Source organism: Solea solea, chromosome 2 (assembly GCF_958295425.1).
Source record: "Solea solea chromosome 2, fSolSol10.1, whole genome shotgun sequence".
NCBI classification, from domain to species: Eukaryota; Metazoa; Chordata; class Actinopteri; order Pleuronectiformes; family Soleidae; genus Solea; species Solea solea.
The window spans coordinates 217,501-240,000 of NC_081135.1; the positions used below are offsets into that span (position 1 = coordinate 217,501).

A 22,500-nucleotide genomic window follows, 5' to 3' on the forward strand; every position below is an offset into this window, starting at 1 on the left:
AGGTGACGAGGCCTTTGAAGACGTTTTTTGTTCCTAAACCCGTCGAATGGTTATGGGACAGCTATTTGGATCATCCGGCTCAGGGCCGGTGAAATGTTTTTGGGTCTACCACTTGACTTTTTTGTTCCATAACCCTCAGGATCTTTGAAGAAGTTTAAAATGACCGTCTTACTGCGTCCAAACTCAGCAGCAATGGCACGCTGTGAGAGGCCTTGCTGATGCAGCTCAACAATCCAACCGCGTTCAAAGAGAGAAAGCTTTTTTGCCTTTGCCATCAGGAGGTCATGACAGTGTGGATACCTGACTGAAGATTTAAAGGCTTTTAAAGGCTGTGGTCTTAAACTTTTGATCAGCTGATGAACGGCCTATTTCACTTTAATAGTTGTTTGCAATAAATTGCTTACTCCAATTTTTTTTTGTTTTACTCCCATTTCTTCTTTTTGCATTTTGAAGCACGACTTAGAACCTTCTTAAGATCCAACTGCGCAAAATGTACATTCTTGCAATTTTTCAACTGCTCTTAAAGTTTTGATCAGGAGTGTATAAAGGATACAACATTGTGTTTCCATGACAACCTGAGAATGACATACCTGGTTCCATCCTGAGCGCTGCAGTTGACATTGGCACCATGTTCCACCAGGTGGCGTACGATTCGCAGCCAGCCTCGGGCACAGGCCTCGTGCAGCGCGCAGTAGCCGGCGTGATCGCGATGGTTGACGTCACAGAGTCGTCTCTCCAGACAGTGAAGAACCACCTCCTTCAAACAGGAAACAACAACCACACCATTCCTGAAAAAACTGAAAAGTACCTGGCTTACGTTTAGCCCCGCCCACTCACTTCAGAGTTGAATAAATGATTGGACTGGTGGTGAGGACCCGCCCCCTTCACCTGTCCATATATCTGTGCGTTTGTGTCTTGTTACCTCGTATCCCAGGCGGGCGGCGCGCTGCAGCAGCGTCTCGCCAGCGTTTTTGTTGACGATGAGTCTTCGAACTTCGGGAGGAACCGGACGAACGCAGAGTGTGTTCTGCAGAGAGCGAGAACGCTGGCCGGGCGAGCAAGACCAGTCCGCTGGAGACACCTGTGTGTGTACAAGAACAGATTGTGTTTCAGTGTGGACAGGCTTTTATTTTGAAAACTTCAGGGTCGTGCTTTAGCGTAATCAGGCTTTTATTTTGAAAACTAGTCGTGTTTTACCGCGCAAAGGCTTTTATTTTGAAAGCCTGGGACTGACATGTTTTCAGCACGGACAGACTTTTACTTTGAAAGCCTGCAACGGACATGTTTTCAGCGTGGAAAGGCTTTTACTTTGAAAGCCTGCGACGGACAAGTTTTCAGCATGGACAGGCTTTTATTTTGAAAGCCTGCGACTGACATGTTTTCAGCACGGACAGGCTCTTATTTTGAAAGCCTGCGACTGACATGTTTTCAACACGGACAAACTTTTATTTTGAAAGCCTGCGGCTGACATGTTTTCAGCGCGGACAGGCTTTTATTTTGAAAGCCTGCGACTGACATGTTTTCAGCGCGGACAGGCTTTTATTTTGAAAGCCTGCGACTGACTTGGTTTCAGCACGGACAGGCTCTTATTTTGAAAGCCTGCGACTGACATGTTTTCAGCGCGGACAGGCTTTTATTTTGAAAGCCTGCGACTGACATGTTTTCAGCGTGGACAGACTTTTGTCCGCGCTGGGATGTCGTCAGTGGTTTTTTCTTTGATGATAATCAGGAGCAGGAAGAGAAAAAAAGAAAAGCTGCATCACTGACGCCACGGCAACAGCCAGACAGTGTGTGTGTGTGGGTGTGTGTGTGTCAAACAAAGCCGCTCGCTGCCACACATCAGCAAACAGGATGTGAGCGTTGCCTGTGTATGTGTGTGTGTGTGTGTGTGTGTGTGTGTGTGTGTGTGTGTGTGTGTGTGTCCTCGTTGTCCTGAGGGCATCTCTGGTGCAGCAGCTGTCAAAACGGCACAAGCCACTGTGGTGCACACACTCTCTCACACACACACACACACACACACACGAAGAATGTTATTCTTCCTCCATAACCTTCAATCTCTCTCTCCTTCACTTTAATCTGCAGTGAATTGAATTACGTGCACACACACACACACACACAGACACACACAGATGCACACGCACACACACAAACAGACACACACAGCTGATACACACAGATGTGTGTGTGCATACAGACTTAAACTTGAGTTTAAGTTTAAGTCTGAGTTTAAGTTTAAGTCTAAGTTTAAGTCTGGGTTTAGTTTAAGTCTGAGTTTAAGTTTGAATTTAAGTTTGAGTTTAAGTTTAAGTCTGAGTTTAAGTTTAAATCTGAGTTTAGCTTAAGTCTGATTTTAAGTTTAAGTCTGAGTTTAGGTTTAAGTCTTAGTTTAAGTTTGAGTTTAAGTCTGAGTTTAAGTTTAAGTCTTAGTTTAAGTTTGAGTTTAAGTTTAAGTCTGAGTTTAAGTTTAACTATGAGTCTCACCTCACCTGACTCCTCCCTCACCTTTGCGTCTAACTCTTTGTAGTGGTCCCTCCCTCTTTCTCGTGTCTCCTCCTCCCTCACTGTTGCTCCGCCCGTGTGCTTGGTCTTGCACGGACGTTTTCCCTTTGGCTTGTTGTCGTCGTCGTCGTTCTCATGGTAACGAGTGGGAGGCGGCTCAGGCGGGGTGGAGGCGGAGATTGGAGGAAGAGGCGGTAATGGTGGGAGGAAGGCGGAGACTCTGCAGTTTTCCCTTAGCCTCTGATGCTTGTCCTGGAGGCGGGAGGAGGTGGGGCAGGAAAACAATCTGGGTGGTGCTTGCTGGGGGGCGGAGCTGCACTGTTGTCGAGGGAGATGAGTTGGCGAGGAGGGCGGGGCCACATGACGAACTGGAATGAAAGAGAAAGAAAGTGGATTAGCGTTAACCTGGTTGTTGTGTACGTTATTCACAACAGGAGCCAATGCTAAGCTAACTATGTTCACCACCACTGAAGCTAATGTTGTTAGCACACGTGACACCAGTCTTAACTAGCACTTAAAGTTAAAGTGAGAGACAGACAGACAGAGAGACAGAGACAGACAGAGAGACAGACAAAGAGAAACAGAGAGAGAGAGAGAGAGAGAGAGAGAGACAAAGCTCCTTGCTTGAGTGGAGCTGCGAATGAGCGAGCGAGCGCGTGAACGAGGGAGTGTGGGGGAGGGGAGAGATTTCTGTTTTCAATTGCAGACGCCTGCAGGGAGCTTACACACACACACACACACACGTTTCACTCACACTCACGATTCACTCACACGTTTCACTCACACTCACTCACATGTTTCACTCACACACACACACTCACACACATACACGTTTCACTCACACTCACACACACGATTCACTCACACGTTTCACTCACACGCACTCACACGTTTCACTCACTCACTCACACGTTTCACTCAGACACACACACACACACACCGATTCACTCAGACACACTCACACGTTTCACTCACACACACTCCCACGTTTCACTCACACACACTCCCACGTTTCACTCACACACACTCAAACGTTTCACTCACACTCACGATTCACTCACACGTTTCACTCACACTCACTCACATGTTTCACTCACACACACACACTCACACACATACACGTTTCACTCACACTCACACACACGATTCACTCACACGTTTCACTCACACTCACACACACACAAACACACACGCACTCACGCACACACACACTCACACACATACACGTTTCACTCACACTGATCACGCTTCAGTGATCACAGAGAGGAAAAGACCAGCGAGAGAGAGATTTTAAACCTTTCAAAATAAAAGCTTGATTATCAGTATCTCACGTCCATGTCCACACAGACACACACACACAGACAGACACATAGACACACAGTCATACGCACACAGACAGACAGACAGACGCACACACACAGACACATAGACAGACAGCAGTGTCCTCACCTGTCTCTCCATCTCTCCTCACACACGTGGGCTCACACCAGCCGCCGCTGACCTCTGACCTCTCCACGTCGGCCAGGACGTCCATTCCGAGCTCCCCGTCGACCGTGTCTTCCCCTCGACCCTTGGTGGGCGGCGGCCTTGGGCCGGGGGGGCGTGGCTTGTTGAGCTGGAGGCCGCTCAGCTCGATGCAAACCTCGAGCTTTTTGACGTCGTCTGAGTGTGGGACAGATGTGAGACAAAGACAGACGTGCGTTAAACACAGACGTGAGACAAAAACAGACGTGAGACAAAAACAGACGTGAGACAAAGACAGACATGAGACAAAGACAGACGTGAGTTTAAGACAGACGTGAGACAAAAACAGACTTGAGACAAAAACAGACATGAGACAAAGACAGACGTGAGTTAAAGACAGACGTGAGACAAAAACAGACATAAGACAAAAACAGACGTGAGACAAAGACAGACATGAGACAAAGACAGACGTGAGACAAAAACGACAGACGTGAGACAAAGAGAGTCGTGAGACAAGGACAGACGTGAGACAAAGACAGGCGTGAGACAAAGACAGACGTGAGACAAAGACAAACGTGAGAAAAAAGACAGACGTGAGACAAAGACAGACGTGAGATAAAGCAGACGTGAGACAAAGACAGACGTGAGACAAAGACAGACGTGACACAAAGACAAACGTGCGACAAAGACAAACGTGAGACAAAGACAGACGTGAGATAAAGCAGACGTGAGACAAAAACGACAGACGTGAGAGAAAGACAGACGTGAGACAAAGACAGACGTGCGACAAAAACGACAGACGTGAGACAAAGACAGACGTGGGACAAAAACGACAGACGTGAGACAAAGACAGACGTGGGACAAAAACGACAGATGTGAGACAAAAAAAACGACAGATGTGAGACAAAGAAAGATGTGAGACAAAGACACTGAAACATCATCAACGTATAAAGACATGTGATCATTTACCGTCTGTCATCTTTAGTTTGCTGCTGCTGTCTCCAGGCCCCTCCTCCGGCGCCCCCTGCTGGCCCCTCCCTCTCTTCAGACGTCCACTGATGATGATGCTGCTCTGGTGAAAAGGCTCCAGACTGAAGACACGCCTCCTGTCCTCCACTGAGGGACGCTCTGGTCCTCGGAGGAGGAGGCTGAGGGGGCGGAGCAACTGAGCACCTGCAACAATACATATCTCTGCTGAACTTTGACCTTTAACTCAAATCCACCTCGTCAAGACTCCACCCACAAATCCACCTGAGCCCACACACACAGACACACACAGACAACAGACACACACACGCACACAGATACACACACACACAGACAATAGACACAGACACACAAACACAGATACACACACAGACACAGATACACACACAAATACACACACAAACACAGATACACACACAGACACAGATACACACACAAATACACACACACGCACAGACACACACACACACACACACAAATACACACACACGCACAGATACACACACAGACACAGATACACACACAAATACACACACACGCACAGACACACACACACACACACAAATACACACACACACACAGATACATACACACAGATGCGTGCACACACACAGATACACACACACACACACGGGCACACACACAGATACACACACATACACACATGTACACACGCACAGATTCGCACACACACACACACACACAGATACACACACGCGCGCACACACACATATAGACACACACAGATACACACACGCGCGCACACACAGAGATACACACACACACACAGATACACACACGCGCGCACACACAGATACACACACACACACACACAGAGAGATACACGCACACACACGCACACACACACACAGATTCACACACACGCGCGCACGCACACACACACAGATTCACACACACACACACATGCACACACACACGCACACACACACGCACACACACACAGATCAAAGTCTCTCTCTCCTGTGGCCACATTATGCACCATGGCAACAGGCCATCAAAGCCTGTCGTCATGACAATGTTATTGTTGGGGGTGTGTGTGTGTGTGTGTGTGTGTGTGTTTGTGTGTGTTTGTGTGTGTGTCCACAGACTAAAGTTCTGTCTCAGAGAAATGTTCTGGAAATTTACTGGGAATGTTCCGCCCCTTTGATGTTTGATCAAACTGAGACACTGATACACACATTAATGCATTTATAATCTCTGTATTTTGTAATTGAAAAATATATATATATAATATAATCTATATTTTTATAACCTCTATAATCTCTATAATATTTATAATCTCTAATCTCTATATGCAGATGACACAGCGATGTACAGCTCAGGCTTTTCACACTTTATTACAAAGGGATTCAACTGGATTAGAACTATTATTTTCATAATCCATTAATGGATGAGTTGTTTGTCCATAAAACTTTTTTATGATGTTCTCGTATGTTCTCTGTATAATCTGTGGCGATACAGACACAGATTAAAACGGTCCTCTCACCTCTTGTAGTCGTCTCAGCAGAAGAACGTCTTTCTCCTCTTTGCCTCCTGTCACTCAGCTGGCAGCGCTCCCACCCTCCTCCTTCTCCCCCCTCTTTCGTCCTTCCCTCCTCCTCCTCCTCCTCCTCCTCGCTGTCTCTCCATTGGCCGCCTGCCAGCTCCTTCTCCCGAGTCTCCACCGCTGCTGCTGTCATCCGTTCTTCCTCTTCTTCTTCTCCTCTTCCTCCCTCTCTCTCCTTCAGCTCCAGCTCAGAGAAACGTAACATAGCACGCTAAAAAAGCAGAGGAAGAAATTACCAGTAGGCTCCGCCCATCTTCTTACCTGTCACCTCACAATGTCACAGTTTGTCCACACTAAAAAAACGATCCCAGTTTTCAAAGTAAAAGTCTAATTTTGTGTTTGTCCACACTAAAACACAATCCCAGTTTTCAAAGTAAAAGTCTCATTTTGTGTTTGTCCGCACTAAAACACGATCCCAGTTTTCAAAGTAAAAGTCTCATTTTGTGTTTGTCCACACTAAAACACGATCCCAGTTTTCAAAGTAAAAGTCCCGTGTTGTGTTTGTCCACACTAAAACACGATCCCAGTTTTCAAAGTAAAAATCTAATTTTGTGCTTGACCACACTAAAACACGATCCCACTTTTCAAAGTAAAAGTCTCATTTTGTGTTTGTCCGCACTAAAACACGATCCCAGTTTTCAAAGTAAAAGTCTCATTTTGTGTTTGTCCGCACTAAAACACGATCCCAGTTTTCAAAGTAAAAGTCTAATTTTGTGTTTGTCCACACTAAAACACAATCCCAGTTTTCAAAGTAAAAGTCTCATTTTGTGTTTGTCCACACTAAAACACGATCCCAGTTTTCAAAGTAAAAGTCTCATTTTGTGTTTGTCCACACTAAAACACGATCCCAGTTTTCAAAGTAAAAGTCTCATTTTGTGTTTGTCCACACTAAAACACGATCCCAGTTTTCAAAGTAAAAATCTAATTTTGTGCTTGACCACACTAAAACACGATCCCACTTTTCAAAGTAAAAGTCTCATTTTGTGTTTGTCCACACTAAAACATGATCCCAGTTTTCAAAGTAAAAGTCTCATTTTGTGTTTGTCCACACTAAAACACAATCCCAGTTTTCAAAGGTGTTCTGTGACAGTAGCTGTGACGTCTGGATAAGAACTTGTGTGTTTGTTTTCTTCAGCTCTTGTAACTGTCGGTAAGGGTGTGTGTGTGTGTGCATGCGTGTGTGTGTGTGCATGCTGGTATGCATGCTTGTGTGCGTGTGTGTGTGCATGTGTGTAAGCGTGCGTGTGTGTGTGTGTGCATGCGTGTGTGCGTGTGTGTGCATCCGTGTGTGTGCGTGCGTCCGTGTGTGTGTGTGCGTGCGTGCGTGTGTGTGTGCGGGTGTGTGTGTGTGTGTGTGTGTGTGTGTGCAGCATTTCTCACTCTGACCACAAACCCATTTTAAAAATTAATGGCCCGTGAAATGATCACAAATCCATCTCCCGCCGCTGAGACGCAGCACAAGGACGTACGAGTTCATTTCAGCGGTAACTCGTGAGCTCACACCACGTCCTTCAGGAGACACAAACAGGAAGACAACAAGGCTGCACTTTCACAATAAAAGAAAGGTTTAAGAATCACAGTCATGTGAAGCTGACGTCACAAACAGTCTAAGAGTTACGGTGACGAGATGAACACATGATGAGAGGATGATGACAGAAGAGTTAAATGAATGGTTCATGGTTTCACAGAAATGATGAAAGAGGACGAGGAGGAAGAGGAGGAGGACTGTCTTCTCCTCAGACCAGATACACAATCATAATAAAATCTGAGCCACGTTTTTAAACCATGCTGAAAAATAAACGTAGAGGTCAAAGTTCAAGTCATTTGGTCGGTATCCGATTATGAACGTCAGGAACTTGAAAGAACCGAGATTTGGCATGTGGGGGACACTCTGGGACACTCTGGGACACTCTGGGACACTCCTCATTGTTGTCTGTTGTGTCACATTGTTCTGTTCTATGATATCGTTGATTCACGCTGCAAGGCCCTGCCCACACTCCGCCCACTCCCCGCCTAACAAGTAAAGGTTCTGTTCTCAGTGGAAACACAAGCCAGACCCAGGACTTTTGTACCGTACTGAACGGTACAAAATGGTGAAGAATCTGTGCCACAGTGATTGATAATCTGTCATAATCGGTGTGAAAGAATAATCCCAGCATGGGGTTCAGACAAAAACCAGACCAACACCACTGTCGCATGAAAGATGAATGACAGGAACTCACCTGCAGCGCCCTCTGCTCCCTGCTCAGCTTGCTGGAGTCATCGTAAAGTTCCGTGGTCACACATTTGATGCGGTCGCCCACGTAGCCGGAGGAGTTGGCGATGCGCTTGGTGAGGCTGGTCGGACGGTTCTTGCTGCAACCTGGGCCCTCATCCTCGTCCATGTTGTCCAGGAAGTCGATCCTCTCATCTCCACAGCTGGATGAAGGGAACCCGGCCTCATATTTAAAGTCTCTGTTTAATGATGGCTCTGGAATCAAATCAGAGGGCGTCCTGTTTAATCCTCCATTAGTTGGATAAGCGGGTGCTAAGTGCTGAAACGTCGGGCTCTGAGGAAAACTGTTTCCACATGCTGGGATCTGGGTCTGGTTACTCCCAAAAGACTGGCTCTTAGAGACAGTATTTCCACAAACTGGGCCACTTGAACTGCACACAGGAACCCCAAGACTCATGTTTCTGTTGTGGTTTTGACGATTTGTAACGCGTGGATTGAAACTCCTGCAGTTTGGAGCTACAGGGTTGTTGTTTCCACGGCAAATTCTCGACTCTGGATTTTTGCAACACGGACCCACAAAATTACTGTTGGCAAAATGATCTCCACTGTTACAGACTGGAGCTCTTGGGTTGTGAACATAAAGAGGGGCCCTGTTTTTTGTGACTCCCTCAGTTGAAACCCTGGGATTTAAACTCCTGCAAAGTGGTTCTTCAGGACTTAAATTTCTACCTGCTGAACCTTTACTGGTGCAAACCGGACCATCTGAATAAAAGTTTCTCCCATTAACTGGGCTTGTGGTGACTGTACATACTGCTTCCACAATGTTTGAACTTGGACAATCTCCACAACCATTTTCTTTGCTAACATGAACCAATAAGGTCCCATCTCTGGAAGGGCTTTGCTCTGGATCTCTGGTCTTTTTACAAGTTGGGCCTTCTGACCTAGATTCATTCCTTGCACTCTTCTCACCAAGAACATAATTCCCACCACTCGCTCTACCCCTTAACAATTCTCCGAGTCCAACAGTGGCTTCAACTTTACATGTTCTTGAAAACTGTTGTGGGTCGGTTCGGGCACAGCGCATTGTGTCCTTCTCTGGGATGTCAGAGAATGGACATTGTGGATCTTCCTCATCTGGAATCTCCTCTAGGAGTTCCTCTTTAGTAGGAAGGATTGCCAAAATGTTGTGATAAGGTTTTGGTTCAAATATCTGGAGTGTGGAGTCTATGCTGTGCTCAGAAGCCTTGCTGGTAGGGGGAATCTTTGAAGGACATGCTTTCATTTCTTGAATGAGGTTAGTGCCACTTTCAAACGGTTTGGAGGAATTGTCACCTGTACCGGTGAGATCGTCTGTTTCATCTCGCACCAGGTCAATACAAATGATGTCATCTCTTATAACAGAGACACTTTTACCCGTCTTCACAGATTGATTCGCCGGATTGTCTCTCTCTTTGTCACTCTTGTGGGAGCTGTCAGAATTTGGCCTCTTCTGGTTCCTGTAGGGTTCATCATGTGAAGGTTCATCCTTGGTCTTTGATCTACTCTCAAGTCGATCTTTGGTGTTGAGAGCTGGGTGAGACGACATGGGTGTTGGAGCATATTCCTGGGAATTTTGATATGGATGCACTCCATATTGAAGGCCATGTTTAGATGCTATGTGTGGTGAATAGTAGCTACTACTGCCAAGAAAGACCGGGTGGGGGTAGACGGATCCTTTGCCTGGTATGGAAATTTGTTGCAGAGACATATTCTCAGCAACTGAATATGGGATGTAGCGGTTGGTGTACCCTAATCCAGGAGGGAGATAAGAATCATGAAAGATTTGTCTGGAAGTGTTTTCCACATGAGACTGCTGCTGCTGCTGCTGCTGCTGTGATTGAGGTTGGCTCTCCAGAGCCTCTGGTTTAGCAGGAGGTAAAATCTGTTTACTAGAGCATGTGTAGGTTTCATCTTTGCCATTTGGCAGACCTTTCTCCAAGTCTGTGGGATGGACTTGAGGCCATTCTGCTTTGGACTTTAAGGAAGGTGATCTTGCAGAAGGTCTCCCCCCTGAGGCAGGACTGGGACTACTGTTCATCTGAGTTGGTGTGTGGGGAGAACTATGAGGCTGTGGTTGATGAACACTAATGTCTCCTCTCTTGTTTTTATTTATTTGGGAGCCTCTGCTGTGGTCTGAGCTGACACCTGCAGAAGGACCCGGGGCACCACAAGAGGAGGACAGGGTACCGACCATTTCTGGACAATGTGGAGTCTTTGCTGAAGTACTAACAGGTGTGGGTAGACTCTCTGTCAAGTGCTGGTCTTGACTGGCTAGAGGCCCATAATGAGATGGTGGTAAATATCCCAGTTTAGCCAGCATCTCTAATTTGGCAGGGAAACCATGTGCAAATCCTTCCAACTCTTTCGCAGACCGCTCCAAAGTTCTTCCCCCCGGATTTCTGGCCTGCTTTTGAGGTATAGCTCTGTCAACCAATGGCTTCTTTTCTACCCTGCAGGATTCTGAGCTGATATCTTTGGTATTGTTGTTGCCTGACTGCAGGGGAGAGCAGCGCTCAGAGTTCAAGCTCATCATGTAAAAGGGGCGAGAGGCTGATGATGTAGGGGTGCTTGTGTAGATGGGCTTCTGGGGATCTGTACACCTGTCGCTGACAGACTGGGGAACGAAACATGGAGGACGGGTAACAGAGGATGACTCAGTGGCAGCAGTACTAGCTGAACTGCTGACACAGATGCCGCTATTATCACCACTGCTACTGCTGCCATGCTGTCGCTCTATGGGGTGAGTTTGGGGCTCCTGGTGGATCTGTAGACTATTGCGAAATGCAGAGGGTTCCTGTTGTACCTGTTGTACCCGAGGACCATTTCCTTGCAAGGCTTTGTCCTCGCTGTGGGGAAGGGGTGAAAGGACAGCAGGGGCTGGGGTGGCTGTAGGAATCCTGATTGGAGGGCCCAATGGGGAGGAGATATGATTTGGAGGAGCATAACGCGGCAAGTAGAAAAGTCTTTCCTCTCCAGGGCTGCCTCCTGCACCAGCAGCACATAAAGGTTGGTATGGGAATTGCTGGTGGAGGAAAGCTGATGGCTGAGACAAGAAAGAGGCCTTGTAAGCCATGTCCAGGAAGGGGTACATTGTTGCATCTGCATAAGGGCTAATCCAAGGCAGTCTCAGAAAACTTCCAGCGCCATTTAGGCCCGGTTCTGACTGCTTATCACCAGAAAGAACTCTGCGGTCGATTCCCAGGCCATCAGCCCCTGCAGCTGGGACAACCAGCCTTGGTGGAGGGTTCTTATACAGTCCACCATATCCATTTGCTGCCTTCTGTCCATCCAGCAAGGTTACATCAGGTTTGTACAGAAGGTTGTAGCCAAGTGGGAGAGAAGTGCCTGGCTCCTGGGCTTTATCAGCAGAGAGAGGGTGGATGCCAGGATAGAAAATCCCTCCATGGGGACGAAGATTGTCTCCCACCAGTGCATTGCGGTCAATGCTGAGAGCTGCTAGCGGGTTCATATTTTAAGATGTGTTGGCATCCACCTGTAACAGGCAGAGAACAGACAAAGTAAGAACTGAGCATTAAGACCACAACAACAAAAGTTAACACAAGGACATTTGGTGACTGGACTGTACCATTTTACTCCGATACCTCAAAGAATGGAACAGTTGAGGCTTGTTATTTTGGTTCTATTCCTAACAACACGTACTGAACCAAAGTGAACCAAAGTGAACTTAAGTGAACCATTCCACTGGATGAAAAGACAACAAATATCGTTAATAACGTTATATGTTTTCAGTTTGCCAGATCTTAGGATAAAGAGTGAAAATGTGGGAGAACACAAGATAATTCACAGCGCATGAGTGGGCGTGTCTTTCCTCTGCAGCTCCACCCCCGGATGTTATTTCACACCTGAGCCAGATTTTTCTCTGCTGTGAAAACGTTGTACGTAAACTTTGCAAACATATCCTACGACGAAAAACTGAAGGACTCACACAAATTTTCCTAAGTTTTTGTGTAAATGATATTTATCATTATTCTATTTATCTTATCGATCAGAACTGAATCACAATGTCAGCCTTCAAGGTCAAACATGGAGAACAGGAGGACGAGAACAAGTGTGAATTCCTTTGACATTTCAGTCTTTTATTTACTTTGTTTAAGAAGAGAAAAACGACAGACAGTCAGAGAGACAGACAGAGAGAAACAGACAGACAGAGAGAAACAGACAGAGAGAGAGAGAGAGAGAAAAAACAGAGGAAAAAAGAGCCTAATTAAATTTCCTGTCACACGGCGTCGTGAACACCTGTGATTGGCTCTGAGCCTCAGGGCCATCACTCACTCATTCATCACTCACTCATTTATTCATTCATTTCAGGGCAGAGTCTGAAAATATTAAATAATAAAGTAAAGGGTTTGATTTTAATGTTTTATTTAGGGTTTAATTAAAAAAGACCAAACAGGAAGTGACATCCTGACCTGATCAGTCTGTCATCTTTTGTTTCGCAACATTTGACGTCACGTTACGACGTTTTCTTTCGTTACTTTTGACATCATGTTACAATGTTTTGTAAAAGTGTAACCTTTGACCTTACCATGCTGTGAGCGTGTGAGCTTCAGACGGGACCGAGTGCCTCGAGGACGATGCTCAGTCACTGCAGAGACAAAGAAGACAAACGTGTCTTTAAATGTCTTCAACACAAAAACCAAACCTCCCTCTCTGCTGCCTCGTGTGGTCACTTTGTATCACTGAGTTCAATCTGAACAAAGGATTTCAAAATAAGACAGTTGAACTTACGTGTGAGTGTGTGAATGTGTGTGTGATTCACATTGACAAAATATAATTTCATCATGAATATAAAAAATAAAAGGGTCCTGACATTGTTCCCTGAGGGACACCATGAACACAACGCTACTATGTTTGATTTACAATGTAGTGTTCGCAAAGAAGTGAGACATTTCAATACACACACACACGCCACATCTGTAGCACTGTGTGTGTGTGTGTGTTATCGCTGAGCCACAGAACAGATAAGGCACGTCACCTCGTTTCCCCAGACACTCATAATCCAGAGAGAGAGAGAGAGAGAGCGAGAGAGAGAGAGAGAGAGAGAGAGAGCGAGAGAGAGAGAGGGAGGGAGGGAGGGAGGGAGGTTTTCAAAACACACACACACACACATAATTGATGGCTGTTAGGGAGCGGGGATTTCAATAACGACTCTTATCTCCAGACTATTGAAGGACAGCTGTATGTGTGTGCGTGGGTGTGTGTGTGGGTGTGTGTGTGTGTGTGTGTGTGTCTTCATTACTTCTTCGTTTAGTTTGAATCTAAAGAGACGACTGAGACGTAGCTGCGAGGAAACAAGACATCGCTCTGAATGCTCCGCCTCTTACCTGCCCCACTGACGTCTGGGAAATGTCACCGATATTCGAAGTCAGAGGTGAGAGGGTGAAGTTAGCAAGATTTGACCTCAGCCTCGTTCACTTGTTCACACCTGACACGGCTGAGTCTCTCTTCTAAGCTCCTCCCACCCGATGAGCGCAGACACTGACAGGTGTCTCTGCTGTCAACGTAGGACTGGATCTCTTTTGCTTTGCCTTGCCACCTGACGTTCTGTATCTCTCAAACCCTTAGCTGGCACTGCTGCCTGGCCTTTTGGAAACGTTGCAAGCAGGCGCAGGCAGGGCGGTTCTCCCATGCGAGGCAGGCAGATCTCTTCTGGTCAATCAGGTGGATAACGGCATCATTTTGGTCGAACCAGAATTGATGGGAACAACTGGCGTAGTCGACTACTTTCTCTGCAGTGTTAGTGATGGTGGCACGGACCAGTCCACTTCTACGGAATCTTGCTGAGGTTTCAGTGGTGGAGCCTCACTTGGAAGCTCTGTGAGATAGTTCAAGTAGTCTTCCTGGACTGCAGGGATCTTCAGCATCGTGCCCTCTTTGCTGGTCTGTTGTGGCAGGGGCAGTTTACGCAGTCGGAGTCTGAGGCAAGATATGAGGAACCGGTTGTCTGTCCAGCAGTCAACTGCACCAGACATGCTGCTGGTTACAAGGACGTCGCTCAGGTCACGTGATCGGGTGAGGATGTAGTCAAGGATGGTCGCCAGTTTGTGGCTCCAGACTCGAGACTTGCAGCTAACCAAGCCTGTCCCCGTCATCCAGAGTACCAACAACCACGGAGACACACAAAACAACCACAAAGAGACACAAAACAACCACAAAGAGACATACAAAACAACCACAAAGAGACACACAAAACAACCACAGAGACACACAAAACAACCACAAAGAGACATACAAACAACCACAGAGACACACAAAACAACCACAAAGACACACAAAAGAACCACAGACACACACAACCACAGAGACACACAAAACAACCACAGAGACACACAAAACACAAAACAACCACAGAGACACACAACAAAACCACAAAGACACAAAACAACCACAAAGACACACAAAACAACCACAGAGACACACAAAACAACCACAAAGAGACACAAAACAACCACAGAGACACACAAAACAACCACAGAGACACACAAAACACAAAACAACCACAGAGACACACAACAAAACCACAAAGACACACAACAAAACCACAAAGACACAAAACAACCACAAAGACACACAAAACAACCACAAAGACACATAATCTTGTGATTTGAATAAAAACAAATGCATTGATGGGAAATAATCTCAATAATCTGAACAGATTGTAAACAAACACACGTTTCTTTATTTGTTGTAAAAACAGTTTTGTGAACTTTTAAAAAGTGACATCACCTGTGCGTCTCGTGCGTGAAGTATAATCCACTTCCTAACGTTTCTCTTGAACGTCCTCGCGCCACAGTCAATAATAAATCCATCCTCATTGATCTGCCGCGTGCGGCGGCAGGACGAACGGACGTCGGGGGCGTGGACGCGCACGTGCACACACACTCACACTCACACAGCTGTTTGTGAATAATTGTGACGCTGCGACATACTGAGCACGCGCCACTAACAAGGTGACCAGAGAACTCTGTGCGCGCGCGTTGAGAATACAAATTCCAAAATTTAAAAAGAATAAATTAAAAACAAAATAAAAAAGAGGGAAACGCGTGAATGTCCGCCCAGAGACGGGAATAATCCTGAGTGTCGCGTGCGGAGCACGCGCTTTAATCCACGTTTCTTTTCTTCCTGTTTTTAGTCTCAGACGCTGAGTCTGCGGGGTTTTATCCTCTCTCTCTCTCTCTCTCTCTCTCTCTCTCGCTCTCTCACACTCTCTCTCTCTCTTTCTCTCGCTCTCTCACACTCTCTCTCTCTCTCTCGTGCGTCAAGAGTCATTAACGCAGCGTTTCCGGTGCTGGATTTCAAAGTAAAACCATCTCGCGTGCGAATGAATTTAAGAACCAGGTACTGCAGCATAGTAACTATGACCAGACTGGAAACCACAGGACAACAACTATCACTAACTACCGCTAACTACTACTAACTAGTAGGCTACGAACTACCACTAACTACTATTAACAATACTAACTACCACTAACTACTATTAACTCGAGAAGCTACTAGTATCTACTAACCACTGATACTAGTAACAAACCAGAAGATAAACTGAATGTTATGGATATGAAAGTGTGATCATGGATGATTCACTCTGACGTCATCCTGTCACCGTTTATCATCTCATGCTGTGGCTCCATCTGGTGGCACAAGGTTGTCACTGCAACTTCAGTCATTTACAAGTGAATTTAGACACATTTCAAATTTAAAGTCTTTTACTTATAAAAAACAGAGCTCAGTTGTATTCGTTGCATATGTATATATATACATATATATATATTATATGTATATATATTATTAAATGTATTATATTCAATATATTTGTTCCATGTAAACAACCCCCCCCCCCCACACACACACACACACACACACACACACATACACACACTTCACGTGACTAATGACTCATTATTTTCACTTCATGTGTGGAAAATAAAGTCTTTTATTTTGTAAGATTTCTCATACTTTTTGTCCTCGGCGGGCTCCTGTATGGAGATAACGCAACTCTCTGCTTTCCTCTGGTCTGAAGTGAAGGTGAAGTTAAACTGAAGTTAAGCTGAAGTTAAGATGAAGTTAAACTGAAGGTAAGCTGAAGTTAAACTGAAGTTAAACTGAAGTTAACCGGATATCCTGTCTTTGTTGTTATTCTCCGACATTTGTGCGTCGTTTGTGTTACTTTGCGGGATTTTCTCTGTGACGCAGATGTTTTTTTCTTCTGCATTCAGCTGAAGGTAAGGTGAGCGCGTGCACATCAAACACATGACAGCATGACGCGTTTGTCTACATCCTTTCTGTTACATGAATAGTAGTATTAGTATTATTAGTAGTATTACTAGTATTATTATTATTATTATTAGTAGTAGTAGTAGTAATAGTATTAGTAGTAGTAGTATTAGTAGTATTAGTATTAGTATTATTAGTAGTAGTAATAGGGGTGGAGAGGCTCAGTGGTTAAGACCGGTACCCTGTGTGCGAAAGACTTACAATTCGCTTTGGATAAAATCGTCTGCTAAATGACATGTAATGTAATAGTATTAGTAGTAGTAGTAGTAGTAATAGTAATAGTAATAGTATTAGTAGTAGTAGTATTAGTATTAATAGTAGTATTAGTAGTAGTAGTAATAGTATTAGTAGTAGTAGTAGTAGTAATAGTAATAGTAATAGTATTAGTAGTAGTAGTATTAGTATTAATAGTAGTATTAGTAGTAGTAGTAATAGTATTAGTAGTAGTAATAGTATTAGTATTAGTAGTAGTAGTAATAGTAATAGTATTAGTATTATTGGTACTTAAGGAACAGAATGTTTGACAGGAAATGATCAATAATCACTGTGACGTCACCTCACACTGACACAATGATCTTTCACTGTTTGTTTTATTCATAGATTTATTGATTCATAGATTTATTGAATGTTGTCAAACTTATATCTCGTTAGTGTCAGGTTCGTTTGTTGAGATCGTTCCCTGTGACCCTGGCGCCATCTGGTGGACAGTAGCAGTACAACAACAGTAATAATAATTATTATAATAACAATGATACTGTTATTGAATAAATATACTGGAATGTTTGTAATCATTCAAAAGTGTTTGGTGTTTCCAGCTGAGTCATGAGTCAGTGTGAGGAACCTGGACCAGGACCAGGACCAGGACCTGGACCTGGACCTGGACCTGGACTCAGCTGTGTCTCCCTGAGCAGTGATCACTCGATGGCTGATTTCATTAATTTTACACATAAAAGGTATGTGATTGTTATCATTGTTATTGTTACTATTGTTATTGTTGTTATGTTGTTATTATTGTGACTATTGTTATTGTTGTTATTGTTGTTATTATTGTGACTATTGTTATTGTTGTTATTGTGACTATTGTTATTGTTGTTATTATTGTGACTATTGCTATTGTTGTTATTATTATTGTTGTTAATATTGTGACTATTGTTATTATTGTGACTATTGTTATTGTTGTTATTATTATTTTTGACTATTATTGTTGTTATTATTGTGACTATTGTTATTGTTATTATTGTGACTACTGTTACTGTTGTTGTTGTTATTATTGTGACTATTGTTATTGTTGTTATTATTATTGTTATTATTGTGACTATTGTTATTGTTGTTATTGGTATTATGGGCTTTAATCACGTTCATTTATTTAAAACAAAACCTTTGTCATCTTACCAGATGTATGCAGAGACCCAAGTCCTCCAGACCAGAATCAGAACCAGAACCCAGCTGTGTTTCTTTGACGAGCCACCAGTCCATGTCAGAACCTGTGGGTTTTAAAGATGGCGTCCATGGTTCTGGACTCAGGTGAAACTTTGTTTTCAGACACGTGATGAGATTCGGGCGAGGGGGCGGAGTCTGGTCAAACTCACGGTGATTGTTTGATTGTTCCTCAGAGTGGAGCGGCAGCGCCACACACACCTGAGCGCTGTGTTTATGGTGAGTAACAGTAATAGTAACGTCCAGCAGTGGGGCGCTGACTCTTCAGCTGCTGTTCTCCTGTCGCAGCTGTTGCAGCAGAACCTCTCCACGTTTGTGACGAGGGAGCTGAAGAACATCCAGAAGGTTCTGAGTCCAGATTACCCAGAATGCTCAGGGAGTCAGGAGGAGGAGCAGGAGGAGGAGGAGGAACCGCAGAGGAGGAGCAGCAGAGACGCATTTCTCAAAATCGTACTGAACTTCCTCAGATGGATGAAGGAGGAGGAGCTAGCTGAGCGTCTGAAGAGCAGTACGACCATTTATGTCCAATGTTTTATTGTTGCTTTGTCCTCAGTGGCTCAGGGATGGAAGGAGGCGGAGCATGTGTGTGTAGGAGGCTGATGTTTTTGTTGGTTCTTGCAGAATCTCCTGCCATGTGCCAGCCGACTCTCAAGTCCAACCTGAAGAGAACGTACCAGTGTGTATTTGAAGGCGTGGCTAAAGCAGGAAGCCCCACCCCTCTGAATCAGATCTACACTGAACTCTACATCACAGAGGGCGTGGCCGGAGAGGTCAACGAAGAACACGAGGTCAGACAGATCGAAATGTCCACCAGGAAACGAGAGCGAGCAGAAAGCACCGTCAGACTAGAAGATATCTTTAAAGGGTCGCCTGAAAGAGGCGGAACAATCAGAAGAGTGATGACAAAGGGCGTGGCTGGCATCGGGAAAACAGTGTTAACACAGAAGTTCACTCTGGACTGGGCTGAAGACAAAAGCAACCAGGACGTACACTTCACGTTCCCCTTCACCTTCAGAGAGCTGAATGTGCTGAAAGACAAGAAGTTCAGTTTGGTGGAACTCATCCATCACTTCTTCACTGAAACCAAAGAAGCAGGAATCTGCAGGTTTGAAGACTTTAAGGTGGTCTTCATCTTTGACGGTCTGGACGAGTGTCGACTTCCTCTGGACTTCCACAACACTGAGATCCTGACTGACGTCACAGCGTCCACCTCAGTGGACGCGCTGCTGACAAACCTCATCAGGGGGAAACTGCTTCCCTCTGCTCGCCTCTGGATAACCACACGACCTGCAGCAGCCAATCAGATCCCTCCTGACTGTGTGGATATGGTGACAGAGGTCAGAGGGTTCACGGACCCACAGAAGGAGGACTACTTCAGGAAGAGGTTCAGAGATGAGGAGCAGGCCAGCAGGATCATCTCCCACATCCAGACATCACGAAGCCTCCACATCATGTGCCACATCCCAGTCTTCTGCTGGATCACTGCAACAGTTCTGGAGAACATGCTGAAAACCAGAGATGGAGGAGAACTGCCCAAGACCCTGACTGAGATGTACATCCACTTCCTGGTGGTTCAGTCCAAAGTGAAGGTGGTCAAATATGATGGAGGAGCTGAGACAGATCCACACTGGAGTCCAGAGAACAGGAAGATGATCGAGTCTCTAGGGAAACTGGCTTTTGAGCAGCTGCAGAAAGGAAACCTGATCTTCTATGAATCAGACCTGACAGAGTGTGGCATCGATATCACAGCAGCTTCAGTTTACTCAGGAGTTTTCACTCAGATCTTTAAAGAGGAGCGAGGCCTGTACCAGGACAAGGTCTTCTGCTTTGTCCATCTGAGTGTTCAGGAGTTTCTGGCTGCTCTTCATGTTCATCTGACTTTCATCACCTCAGGAGTGAACCTGGTGTCAGAAGGAACATCAAGTTCCTGGAGGTCCACACTCTTTAAAGACAAACCCAGACTAAGATATCTGCACCAGAGTGCTGTGGACAAGGCCTTACTGAGTCCAAATGGACACCTGGACCTGTTCCTCCGCTTCCTTCTGGGTCTTTCATTGGAGATCAATCAGAAGCTCCTGCGTGGCCTGCTGATGCAAACAGAAAGTAGCTCATGGACCAACATGGAGACAGTCGAGTACATAAAAGATAAGATCAGTAAGAACCAGTCCGCAGAGAGAAGCATCAACCTGTTTCACTGTCTGAATGAACTCAATGATTGTTCTCTGGTGGAGGAGATCCAACATTACCTGACATCAGGACGTCTGTCCACCGACCGAGTGTCTCCAGCTCAGCTCTCAGCCCTGGTCTTCATCTTACTGTCGTTAGAAAAAGACATGGATGTCTTTGACCTCAGGAAGTACTCTGCTTCAGAGGAGGCGCTGCTGAGGCTGCTTCCTGTCACCAAAACCTCCAAGACAGTTCTGTACGTCCATGATCTCAACATCAAGACACCAGTGTCTTCAGCAGCTACAACAATAACATGATGTGTCTTCTCTTCAGGTTGAGTGGCTGTAACCTCTCGGAGAGAAGCTGTGAAGCTCTGTCTTCGGTCCTCAGCTCCCAGCCCTCCAGTCTCAGAGACCTGGACCTAAGCAACAATGACCTGCAGGACTTTGGCCTGAAGCTGCTCTGTGACGGACTGAAGAGTCCACACTGTAAACTCAAGACTCTCAGGTCAGGACATGTCAGGTTTCACTGCAGTCCAGTCAGAGTTCATGTCCAAGCTGAGTAACATACTGATGGTGTTGTGTGTCTGTAGACTGTCAGGTTGTCTCCTCACTGCGGACGGATGTGTATCTCTGCACTCGGCTCTGACCTCCAACCCCACTCACCTGAAAGAACTGGACCTGAGCTACAACCATATAGGTGACGTAGGAGAGGAGCTGCTGTCTGCCGCACAGAAAGACCCACGCTGGAGACTGGACACTCTCAGGTACTGGACTCGGATGGATGGATGGATGGATGGATGGATGGATAGATAGATAGATAGATAGATACCAAATTAAATTCAAGTAGTAGTCACATACTGACTCAGGTACTGGACTCAGTGAGGACTAATGTGTGTCATGTTGCTGTACTGACTCCGCCCCTGTCCTCCTCAGCTTGGAGCCTGGTGGTGTCCGCTGGCTGACTCCAGGTCTCAGGAAGTGTAAGTATCTTCTCTGATCAGTGATGATGTCACTGTCTATCAGTGGTCACATGACCAATGGATAACTCCATCTTTGTCTGCGTCAGATTCCCGTGCGATCTCGCTGGACAGGAACACGGTTTACCCAAAGATCAAACTGTCTGATGGTGACAGAACGGCGTCGCGTGTGGAGGAGGGGCAGTCGTACCCGGATCACCCGGACAGGTTCGACCACTGGCCTCAGATGATGTGCAGAGACGATCTGATTGGCCGGTGTTACTGGGAGGTGGAGTGGCGGGGAAAGGTCTACGTGTCCGTGAGTTACAGGGGGGTCAAGCGGCGAGGGGACAGCGACGACTGCGAGTTTGGCTGGAACGAGCGGTCATGGAGCCTGCGGTGCTCTGAGGGTCACTACTACGCCTACCACAACAACACTCACACGGCCATCGCCTCGTCCCGTGTCTCGCACAGGGTGGCGGTGTACGTGGACTGTCCACAGGGGACGCTGTCCTTTTACCAAGTGTCTCCCGACGAGCTTGTCCACCTGCACACTTTCAGAACCACCTTCACCGAGCCGCTGGTCCCGGGGTTTGCAGTGTGGTGGTCGGGTTCCTCGGTGTCACTGTGTCCACTGTAGCAGAGACAAAAACAGGCCCCGCCTCCTTCAGATGACGTAGAGAAAGACGGACGGGACAGAGGGGGCGGGGTTTAAACATCTACATGTTAGGGTGGTTTTTATTACAGCTTTGTTTTTATTCATTTGTGTTTGTCATTTTTTACAGTGTTTAATTCCTGTAGTGACACACAGTCACCTACGGGAAGCATGCACACGCACACACACACACACACACACAATTATTTATCATTTTCAAC

At 45.8% G+C, this 22,500-nt stretch overlaps 2 protein-coding genes across 2 annotated transcripts in view; one reads left to right on the forward strand and one right to left on the reverse strand.

Annotated features, from left to right (window-relative positions):
- The window catches only part of LOC131448855 (BCL-6 corepressor-like), a 21,565-nt gene extending 5,573 nt beyond the window's left edge, over positions 1–15,992 (reverse strand). Inside the window, exons 1-9 of the mRNA XM_058621645.1 lie at positions 15,519–15,992; positions 13,318–13,377; positions 8,740–12,264; positions 6,458–6,728; positions 4,933–5,136; positions 3,949–4,161; positions 2,503–2,867; positions 923–1,081; positions 591–757 (exon numbers count right to left, since the gene is read on the reverse strand). Coding sequence (XP_058477628.1) covers positions 591–757; positions 923–1,081; positions 2,503–2,867; positions 3,949–4,161; positions 4,933–5,136; positions 6,458–6,728; positions 8,740–12,240 — 4,880 coding nt within the window. The 5' untranslated portion in view covers positions 12,241–12,264; positions 13,318–13,377; positions 15,519–15,992. The remainder of the gene's footprint in view (positions 1–590; positions 758–922; positions 1,082–2,502; positions 2,868–3,948; positions 4,162–4,932; positions 5,137–6,457; positions 6,729–8,739; positions 12,265–13,317; positions 13,378–15,518) is intronic.
- A 723-nt stretch (positions 15,993–16,715) lies between these two features.
- On the forward strand, positions 16,716–22,382 carry LOC131448876 (NLR family CARD domain-containing protein 3-like). Its single transcript, XM_058621668.1, has 11 exons — positions 16,716–17,011; positions 17,715–17,787; positions 17,879–18,016; positions 18,459–18,587; positions 18,677–18,719; positions 18,789–19,008; positions 19,122–20,922; positions 21,000–21,173; positions 21,259–21,432; positions 21,602–21,648; positions 21,735–22,382. The coding sequence occupies exons 3-11, from the start codon at positions 17,886–17,888 to the stop codon at positions 22,262–22,264; spliced, it is 3,249 nt and encodes a 1,082-aa protein (XP_058477651.1). The 5' UTR covers positions 16,716–17,011; positions 17,715–17,787; positions 17,879–17,885; the 3' UTR covers positions 22,265–22,382.
- The last annotated feature ends 118 nt before the right edge of the window (positions 22,383–22,500 follow it).

Bases quoted from the DNA above. Each gene is read 5' to 3' on its own strand.
- LOC131448876 (XM_058621668.1), top strand. From the start codon at position 17,886: ATGAGTCAGTGTGAGGAACCTGGACCAGGACCAGGACCAGGACCTGGA. The intron at 21,174-21,258 runs GTCAGGACATGT...GTGTGTCTGTAG, and splicing joins TGTAAACTCAAGACTCTCAG to ACTGTCAGGTTGTCTCCTCA. The intron at 21,433-21,601 runs GTACTGGACTCG...TGTCCTCCTCAG, and splicing joins TGGAGACTGGACACTCTCAG to CTTGGAGCCTGGTGGTGTCC.